Raw genomic sequence first — 10,361 nt, forward strand, 5'->3', positions numbered from 1 at the left:
CAATCTCCGCCTGCACAATTTATAGCCTCGACACCATTGGAGGGTCGACTATGAGGTGGTTCCGACTCAATGGCTGTGAGTTTGAGTGACCTGGGATCCAGAGGCTCTGGTGGCACTGTGCTTAGGATATTTGGCGGATAAATTAAAGGTTGGCAGCTTGAGCCTACCACCTGTTCTTTGGGAGAAAGAAGAAGCAATTTACTTCTGTAAAAGTTGGCAATCATAGAAACCCTGTGGACAGCTCTGCTCTGTCTTAAAAGATTGCTCCAAGTTGGAATCATCTCAGTGGCCGGGGTTTTTCACCTGCCTAGTAAAGACAACTAGTGTATTGTAGATGCCCAGGTATCTTGGTGCCTAGAATAGGCTGCAGCAGTGGTGGTACCATGATTTGGGCTGTAAAAGCTCCTTAGGGAGACTCTGGTGGCCTAGTGGCAAGAAGCTGCACTGCAATCCCAGAAGTATGTGGTTCGAATCCACCGGATGCTGTGCTGGAGAAGGAGGGGTAATCTCCTCCTGTACCAGTCAGATCTGATTTGACGGTGTACACACACACACACACACACAATAACATTTAAAAACAATTTTTTTTTAAAAAAAAAGCTCCCTTGTCATCAGCTGTTCCTCCTCCCCCACAGCCTTAGAAGAATCTAGCAACATGGCGGTGATAGGTGGGGTGACTGTCGGTATTGTCTTGCTTCTGTCACTGGCTGGAATCGGCTTCTTCATCCACCGCAGGTTTGTCTGCTCGTGCCTCAGCTCCCCATGGGCATAGGTGGGCCACAGAAAGGTGGATGTCTCAGTATGCTCACCTGGAAAAAATGGGGCTGATAGTCACCTACTCGCTGCCTTGTGGTGGCGTGAGAACACAGTGACCCATCAAGCACAGTGCCTGGTGCACAGCGGAGGTCACACAGTCATTATCTCTGCTCTTATTCTGAATGGCGTGTCCGCACCTCTGGACAGGCAGGCAGGAAGTGCTCAGATGTGTGCATGAGGGAAACCTCAGTACAGCTCCCTGCAGAGGCCGCTGTGGGTGGAGAACCCAAGGAGGGAGCCTCATGCTGGCGATTTCCTCCCGCCTCTGCCCCCTGCTTGCTGCTCCCACGGCTTTCTGAGCAGATGACTGAGCCCACTGGGCCCCGACAGGACAGAGGGCGGCACAGGCGGTTCCCCGGCTGGCACGAGCCTCACTGACACCCTGTGATGTCTTTCTAGGAGGAGGAATTTGCGAGCCCGCCAGTCCTCAGAGGATGTGTACTTCTCTAAGTCAGGTGAGATATGGCGCCCATCCACACCCCTCACTGTGTGTCCAGCTCTGGGGCAGAGATGGGCCAGCAGGGCAGTCCAGGGGTCCTGGGGCTGGGCCCAGAGACTTTGGGCAGCTGTGAGGAGCTGAGCTGGAAGCTCTATACTTCACAGCCTGATTAAGTCTCTGAAGGTTTCCATGATGTTGGCATCTCCTTCCCTGGCTCATACCCTACACTCCTTCCCAGGCTACTTGTGACCACGCCCCTTCTCTCCCCTTCCAGAACAACTGAAGCCCTTGAAGACATACGTGGACCCCCACACATATGAGGATCCCAACCAGGCTGTGCTCAAGTTCACCACTGAGATCCATCCCTCCTGCGTCACTCGGCAGAAGGTGATTGGAGCAGGTGAGGCTGGCTTGCGTTACTGTGGGCCCGAGGAGGCGGGTAGTGGGCAGTGCCGGCTGGAAGGGCCCCTGACACAGGGCTGACTGGGGCTCCCCGCCCCTCTGCCTGCCCGCAGGAGAGTTTGGGGAGGTGTACAAGGGGACACTGAAGGCATCAGGGAAGAAGGAGGTACCTGTGGCCATCAAGACGCTGAAAGCTGGCTACACGGAGAAGCAGCGCGTGGACTTCCTCAGTGAGGCCAGCATCATGGGCCAGTTCAGTCACCACAACATCATTCGCCTGGAGGGTGTCATCTCCAAATGTGAGCCTGGCAGGAGGGGAGCTATGAGGGTGAGGGGAGAGCCCCAGGGTCTCACCAGAGGCGGGGTGCAGAGGGCTACTGATAGCTGTGACCACACCCACACCTGTGCTAACTTCCCCCATACTTGTGTCCACTTTATTCCGTATTTGCACACCTGTGCCCGTTTCCCCCATTCCTGTGTCCACCTCCCCTTACATTTGTACCCATATTTTCCCACACCTGTGTCCACCTGTGCCCACCTTTCCTTATGCCCATGTCTACTTCTTCCATACCTCTTCCCACATGCCTGTGTCCCTGTACCCCCAGCTCCTGTCCTCATTTTCCCTGGAAGTTGTATCCACGTTCCCACTACTCTCGCCGTCCCCTCACACCTCTGTCCTCCTTACAGACAAGCCCATGATGATCATCACTGAGTACATGGAGAACGGGGCCCTGGACAAGTTCCTCCGGGTAAGTGCTTAGCTGAGTGGGCAGGGAGAGGGGGCCGGCGTGCAGGGGCGCCAGGCAGGCCTGTTGCCAGCTGGGACTGACGAGAGGGCTGTGCTCTAACAGGAGAAGGATGGGGAGTTCTGCGTGCTCCAGCTGGTGGGCATGCTGCGGGGCATTGCAGCAGGCATGAAGTACCTGGCCAACATGAACTACGTGCACCGCGACCTGGCCGCCCGCAACATCCTCGTCAACAGCAACTTGGTCTGCAAGGTGTCCGACTTCGGCCTGTCCCGAGTGCTGGAGGACGATCCCGAGGCTACCTACACCACCAGTGTGAGTGGAGCACTGACGTGCTGGGGAGTGGCAGCTGTGAGGGACCTGCTCCAGGCTCCTCCCCACTACACACCAGGGGTCTGGACCTCAGAGGCAAGGACACCTCTGGAAACACAGAGGAGAGGCCCTGAGGCTCTGGGGCTGCCCCAAGGAGATAGTGGTGACCGAGCCTGGGTTCCCTGCAGGGTGGCAAGATCCCGATCCGCTGGACAGCCCCAGAGGCCATTTCCTACCGCAAGTTCACCTCGGCCAGCGACGTGTGGAGCTACGGCATTGTCATGTGGGAGGTGATGACGTATGGCGAGCGGCCCTACTGGGAGCTGTCGAACCACGAGGTAGGACCCCTGCCTGCTAGGCAGCCCTAGACGTCAAAGAAACCCTTTACTCATTACTGAACCCCAAGCTGGGCAGAGAAGAGGGACGGGGGCTTGTCCTCATCTGCTAGAGTCCATACATTCCTTCACTGAGTCACTGTTTACTGAGGGCCTGTTATGTGCCAGCCTTGTGCTGGGTTCCAGGACCTTAGTCCTTGCTTATAGTACAGAAGGTGAAATCAAATGGAAACAACTAGTGGGGTGCATGTGAGTGCGTCTGTATGCCTGGGCTTGTGCTCATGTGTGTGTCCGTTCAGGTGCATGAATGAGTGTGTGTGTGTACGTGTGCCTGTGTCTACATGTGTTCATTTACGTGTATTTATTCATGGGGGGGTGTGTGTGTGTGTTTTGAGATGCCTGCAACACTGTAGAGAAGATTCCATCTCCGCTGAGACCAGAGCTCGAGCAGCCAGGTGAAGGGAGGAAAGGAAAAATGTGCTGTATGGTGAAATCTAATCTGTGGGGAGGCCTGTCTGTATGTTAGACAGCGTCATTTGTGTGTTTTGTGAGGAAGTAGGGTCCAAAGTCCCCTTTTTTCTTGGAACTCTAGAAATTGCCCTCTAGCACTGCCCTTGTAAACCTCTGAAGCTTGTGTGTTGGTCTCAAGACAAAGCCCTTTCTATCTGTTTCTGAGCTTCCGTCGCCTGCCCACCTCTGTGCGCTGGGGCCCTAAGGGTCCTGTATGGGTTTAGGGACTGCGAGGCTGCCCCATAGTTTTGTGACTACCTGCTGTGGCCCCACTGAGCATCCCACCCCTCCAGGTGATGAAAGCCATCAATGAGGGCTTCCGGCTCCCCACGCCCATGGACTGTCCCTCGGCCATCTACCAGCTCATGATGCAGTGCTGGCAGCAGGAGCGTGCCCGGCGCCCTAAGTTCGCAGACATCGTCAGTATCCTCGACAAGCTCATCCGAGCGCCCGAGTCCCTCAAGACGCTGGCTGATTTTGACCCTCGGTGAGTTCCAAGCCCCTAACTTCACTCCCCCACAAGCTCATGAGTCAGGTCAGGATGGCAGCCAGTTAGGGAGACCCAGAAGTTACACATGGACTTGACTTTGACTAGACTGCCGTGCCAATGTCACACTAATAGAACCAACGGTACCTGTGTGAATATCCCTACACTGTGCTCCGCCCTGAGCATGATCTAACTCATTTAGACAGCTCTGAGATGTCTTATAAATGAGTCCCATCTTGTAGACAAGGAAACTGAGGCATAGGATGAATAAGTATTTCATGCAGCTGGATTGTGTACCTGCAAGACCTGAGACTTGTTCTTACTAATTTGCTGTTTTGTACTTCATAGTGGTAGTAGTATTAGTGGGTGCAGAGGTGGCAGTAATAGTATAAAGTCCCATGACCACTCTGAGTATGTCAGGTTGTCTCACTAAACTCTCCCCACCTTGACTTCCCAAATGCTCAGATGAGGAAACTGAGGCCCGGGGCCCAGGTCACTGGTCACTGCAGTCCCTCATTCATGGGTGGCTGGCTTTTGTTACAGAGTGTCCATCCGGCTGCCCAGCACCAGTGGCTCTGAGGGCGTGCCCTTCCGCACAGTGGCCGAGTGGCTCGAGTCCATCAAGATGCAGCAGTACACGGAGCACTTCATGGCAGCTGGCTACACTGCCATCGAGAAGGTGGTGCAGATGACCAACGAGTGAGTCAGCCTGACCCTGTGCCCGCTCGCCCCGCGCCCCCTGCCTCCGGCTGTCCGCCAGCTCTTCTCCGTCCTCCCAACATTGCCCCCTTCCTATTTCTCTTTCTGTCTTGGAGCGAGGCTTTTTCTGCCCCTGGTTGAGGCCTGACTGTGCTGGCTTGCTGTTTTCCCTGTGAATCAGCCTCATGAACCAGGTGACTTCTGTTGCTGTCCACACGTTTAAGTGACACAGAGAGGTGTGGTTACGTGTCCAGGGCCATGCAGCCACAAAGGCAGACGGAAGAATCCAGCCCTGGATAGGAGGAACCAGAGCTCTGGCACTTTAGAGATCATTAGTGGAGAAACTGAGGCTCAGAGAGGTCATGTGACCGACCCTGGGTAACGCAGATGGTAGTTAAAGGGAATCATCATCTGCTTGAGTCCCCTGTTAGCCATGTGAACAGGTGTGATTGTTATCGCTTCATTTAACAAATGGGGAAACTGAAGCAGAGGGAGGTTGCATAGCTTATCTGAGGCCACCCAGCCAGTAGGGACCAGAATTCTTCTCCAGGATGCTAAGGAGAATAGGCAGAGTCCTGGGACTTCCTGGCTGCCACCCAGGAGAGAGAGCCCTGGGCCAAACTACACCCTCCCCACTCCGTCCCGCTCCCTACGTGTCGGCCCTCAGCCTTGCCTGAAAACAGTGCCAAGCAGGCCCTGGTTTTGGCCTTGGTCGGGCTGCCCCATGGGAGCGTGCTGCTGGCCTCCAGTCCGCCATCAGGACCCTTCCCGCACAGCCTTGGCGCAGACACCTCCTCCTGCCCCAGGAGGGAGAAGACATTATCTGCTCAGTCCTTATGCCTCTAAAAATAGTGGTAGGTCACAATAGCTCAGCTTGTGCAGGGTCTGAGGTCATGGCAGGAATGAGCCCTGGGGCCAGGAGGTTTTGGGAACCACATAAAGGGGGTGGCCCGGCGACCCCTCGGTTTTGAGTCACAGAAGTTCAGGGATTTGGGCCGGTACATGAATATTCTCTAGGGACTCTGGAAGCAGTCCAAGCCTTAGACTTTCTGGCCGTGGCTTCAGGGACCAGGCCCTGGCCCGCCCTAGGGAATGGCCGAGGATGAGAATCAGGCAGGAGACAGAGACAGAGGGAGGTGGAGGTGGGGTCGGATGTGCACTGAGCAAGGGGACAGGCCCCAGCCTCTCTTGGTGCCACCCAGTTGCGTTCATACTTGGGTTCTTATGTCTGAGACTCCTAGCTGATGATCTTGATCAAAGTAGGCTCCCTCTTTGAGTCCGGGCTTTTTACCTGGCCGCGGTGCAAACAGTACACCTGCTATGGTCAGGCATGATCCACCCCACTGCCTTCTTCCACATTCTTTTTGTCCACCACCAATGGGCAGATGCTAGGGTCCCCGGCCCCCTCCTTTTTCCTGGGAATCTGGAACCGTGCCCTTCACCGCTCTAGGGACTCTCACAAGGACAACGCTCTTCTCTTTGGGGTGACCGAAGCAGAGGACAAGGAGCAGTGCCTACAGGAAACACATATTCTTAGAAGCTTCTTGAAATAGCCCAGGGTAGTCCATGGCTGATTCCTTTCCCACGAGCAGGAATGGGGCTATCTTGGATTGATGGAGGCTGTATGTGTGCGCGTGTGTGTTTTGTTTTGAAAAGGCCTGGATAAACGCAGGAAGTCATTCATCGCTCCCTCCTCCTCCCACTGGCCTGACAGTGCTCGGAGCTGGGGCCTGCGTGACTCACAGCCACCCTGGCCTCTTCCTTCACCTCCAACGCTTTTCAAATAAGTGGGGATCTCCAAGCACTTTTGACCGCAGAAGGCTGTGTCCACACATGCCTTGGATCCTGATGAGATGGTCTCAGGATAATTCAGCGCCTTTCCCAGAGTGCCTTCATTGAGCAATGCTTGAGGCTCACATAGCCCACCCTCTCTCTCCTTGTCCTTCCGCCCCCGTGGGGCTGGCTGCCTGCTTCTCTGTGGTCTTACGACCGCCATCTTGTTGTTAGTTTGAATGTTCCACGCAGTTGGGAGTCAGTTGGGTGGTTGTAACCATTTTTTAAGAAGCCAGTCACAATGGTACCTATTGCACGCCCCAGAAGAATGCCCCACCCAGCAATAAGATCTAAACAGCATTCTCTGTGTGTTGAGAGCACAGGCCAGCAGATTTTATGGTCTCTACGTGTCCTCAGCACAGCCTGCTCGTTGAGGGAGCGTTTGCTGGCTGAGGGAATGAGCAGAAGTCTGAGTCTCTGGGAGTTGTAGCTTGCTCTTTTCTTCTTGTACCCAGGGCTGGTACACAGAAGGTGTCTACTGTGTGCACAGTCTTTCAGTGTCCAGGGTCAGAGCTGTTATTGTGTGAACTCAGGTTAAAGACCACATTTTACTGAGGGAAGTTGACGGAGATGACCACCATGAGTCCCTCAGGGAAAACCAAGGCTGGGGCGGGAACACATTTGAGATGGTCTTCGATAGCCCACAGGCGTTTGGCCTGTTTGTGAACCACATTCTGGTCTGTCTCTGATCGTGGGTAGGAAGTGAAGTAGAGAAAGGAAGGAAGAGTTTTTGCATTGAAAGAGGAGGGGGCTGAGGAAGGCACTCGAGAGCCTGTCATTGAAGCCCCTCATTTTACATATGAAGAAACTGAGGCCCAAAGACAGGGTGGTCATAAGCTGTTGAGTTCAGTTTCGACTCAACAGACACCGTGTGTGAGGAGCATAGCCGCTCCATTGGCTTCTAGGCTGTGAGACGTGTTACAGGATACTGTCAGGTTTGGTTTGTCTCTCCTGTAGAGGTGGGTTTGAACTGTAGGCATGTCAGTGAGCACCTGACAGTGTAACCATCATACCACCAAGCCTCCTAAGACAGACTAGACCTGCCCGAAGCATTGATGTCAGTCCAGGGCAGAGCTAGGACTAGAATTCCCTTCCTGATGGCCAGCTAGGACTCTGGCTTTCCAAATGGGCCTCAGCAACAACCTCAGCTTCAACGGTGCCAGATTAGCAACACTAGTCAGGGGCGCTCAATCCTGCTAAAACAATCATTCATCTCCTCCCTTTTTATCTGCCATGAACCAGACCCGTATTGGCCCCTGTGAGGTCGGGGTGGAGGGTGGATCCATGGAGAGCTCTTGTCCTGATGAAGCTCACGTGGCCCATGGGCTCTTAAACAACACACCAGAACCTTCTGGGGCCACATGAAAATGCAAGCTTTGCTCCATCTTCTGAAGTTCAAACTGTCTTCAGTTGGGCCCAGGATCTTGTCCTTTCCCTGGTGGTCGGGATAGTGGTCTGGGAGCCTCACCTTGTGACCTACAGGTGTGGAGAAAACACCCCTTTTTCATCACCTCCAAATTCAGGTGGTAGGTTAGGAAGTCCCTGCGAAGGTCTGACCTCTAGTCTTCCTGCAGCAGGAAGCTGGCTCTACTAGAGGTCCCAAAACTCACCCTCCCCACGCACCTGGATCAGCCCTTCCCTGCTCAGCACTTCTCCAGAGACTCCCCAAGCCTGTGGGAAAGTCATGTCTCCGGAATTACAAATAGGAGCTTGCACCATATAATTAGCCCCATTTACAGCCAAAAGAAGGCCTATAAAAACTGGGGTGTTTTCATGGGTTTGAGCTGGTGGGTGAGGACGGTGGAGGAGAAAACTCCCAAAGTGAGCAATAAATGTCCTGCTCCCGGCCTCCTGGGAGCATAAGTAGTTTTACGAGGAGATGAGGGGCACAGGAAGGGGGGCCCAGGGGAGTTTGCTCCTCGTGGGAGGTGGGGAAGGAAAGGCTGTGGGGTCTAGGATGCAGACACATCTTTCCAGCTGGTCCCACTGCTGCCCTCCCCCTCTACTCCTAACTTCTGGAGGTGCCCATGCTTTAGTGCACCAAGATCCCGTTTTGCAGGTGAGAAAATTGAGTTTATCTTAAAGCCAGAAGCCTGCCTCAGGTGATCCAGTCACCATATCCGGTGACTGTAAGCCCCTCCCTGTAGAGGCCAGAACTGATGATTCTTCAGCAAGTGTTTCAGGAGTCCTTCCTTAGTTCTTGGGACTTGATTTGGGTGAGGTAAGCAGGTAGCCAATGGAGACCTTAAGCAAAGACCTTTGGGAGTCCTTGGCTTCCAGGCACCTGGTGGTGGCGTAAGAGCTTCTGGGAAGGAGGTCTTGGTGGGAGTACTGGTGTAGACCTTCCTAAAGGGGTGGAGATGTTATCTCACAACTGGTCTGAGTTCTGTCTTCTTGCTGAGTGAATTTGGATGAGTCAGTTCACTTCTCTGAGCCTCAGTTTTCAAATCTGCAAAATGGGAATGAAAATCACTTAACTTACAAGGTTGCTGCTAAGATTTGATGGAAAACATTGTTTTTCTAACTTGGATGGAAGACTTCTTTGCAAATTACTGGGCAGTGGGTCCTCTTGAGACCTCAACCTTATTGACTCTTTCTTGTTCTTAAGTCTCCACGGCCTCTTACCTGTCCCCCGCCTCTCCCCACCTCTGCTTCCCTCCCACAGCTGCCCACTACCCCTGCAGCAGCCCAGCCTTTTCCTGACTCTGGCCCTAATTCTCCCTCTCTCCCTCCCTGCCCACAGCGACATCAAGAGGATTGGGGTGCGGCTCCCTGGCCACCAGAAGCGCATAGCCTATAGCCTGCTGAGCCTCAAGGACCAGGTGAACACAGTGGGGATTCCCATCTAAACCCCAACAGGGCCACTTGCCCCACTTGGCCAAGAATACTTGAAGAAACAGCGTGGCCTTCCTGCTGGTTCCCGCTGGGCCCCAGAGATCTTATTTATTTCCACTTGCTCCTCGAGGCCTTTGCTGGGGGCAGGGAGGGTCTTGGACAATGACCCGGCTGAACTGAAGAGTCGCCCAGGGATCCCCTGCTGGGACCTCTTCTTCTCGGAGGAAGCCAAGCACTTAGTAGGCATGGCCGCCGTGTTTCTGGAACCCCTGGAGCAGGCGCCCCCTAAGACTTTTGGGCAAAACATAGGCCATTTCCCAAATGACCTCTTTGTCTACTCCCAGGAGATGGTTCTGGGAGATGGAGTGTTAGCCCTTAACGTGTGAACAGGGCACCTCATCATTCTTTATAAGAGGACAGATGGCAAGCTCTACTGGGCGCGAAGACCCCAAAAGGTTCTCCTGCCCCCTCAGTGCCTTCCTCAGACCCCGAGGCCCCATCCTCAGCCCCAAAGGGCCATACATGCTTTCCGGGGCCCTCACAGGATGTTTGGCAGTGTGGAGGTTTTTAAAAATATATATTTTGTACTTTGTGGCGAGAATGTGTGTGTGGCAGAGGGCCCCACCAGGGCTGAGGGCAAAGGAGGTCCTGCGTCAGACATTCCCAGGGCTGGGGGGCTGGTGCCGGCAGGGGCTCCTGCCCGTTCCCCACCCCACCAACCTCTCACCCCTTTAGACAACATTCACTATCTGTCAGTGTTAATGGTTTTGTTGGGTATTTTTTTTCTGAACCTTAATTTATTATTTTTTTTTATATTTATTGTTAGAAAATGACTTATTTCTGCTCTGGAATAAAATTGCAGATGATTCAAACTGGTCTTGGCTTTGTGTCTTCGGAGCAGCAGTAGGGTCTGAGGTGCCTCCTTCCGCACCCAGACTTGAGGGGGT

At 53.9% G+C, this 10,361-nt stretch overlaps 1 protein-coding gene across 1 annotated transcript in view; it reads left to right on the forward strand.

Annotated features, from left to right (window-relative positions):
- EPHA2 (EPH receptor A2) overlaps positions 1-9,428 on the forward strand; it is a 28,746-nt gene extending 19,318 nt beyond the window's left edge. The window contains exons 8-17 of the mRNA XM_006883614.1: positions 636-735; positions 1,216-1,271; positions 1,530-1,655; positions 1,771-1,956; positions 2,345-2,406; positions 2,509-2,718; positions 2,904-3,053; positions 3,854-4,047; positions 4,591-4,746; positions 9,323-9,428. Coding sequence (XP_006883676.1) covers positions 636-735; positions 1,216-1,271; positions 1,530-1,655; positions 1,771-1,956; positions 2,345-2,406; positions 2,509-2,718; positions 2,904-3,053; positions 3,854-4,047; positions 4,591-4,746; positions 9,323-9,428 — 1,346 coding nt within the window. The remainder of the gene's footprint in view (positions 1-635; positions 736-1,215; positions 1,272-1,529; positions 1,656-1,770; positions 1,957-2,344; positions 2,407-2,508; positions 2,719-2,903; positions 3,054-3,853; positions 4,048-4,590; positions 4,747-9,322) is intronic.
- The last annotated feature ends 933 nt before the right edge of the window (positions 9,429-10,361 follow it).

This window comes from Elephantulus edwardii, unplaced genomic scaffold (assembly GCF_000299155.1).
Source record: "Elephantulus edwardii isolate Elephantulus edwardi_28Jun2011 unplaced genomic scaffold, EleEdw1.0 scaffold00028, whole genome shotgun sequence".
Classification (NCBI taxonomy): Eukaryota; Metazoa; Chordata; class Mammalia; order Macroscelidea; family Macroscelididae; genus Elephantulus; species Elephantulus edwardii.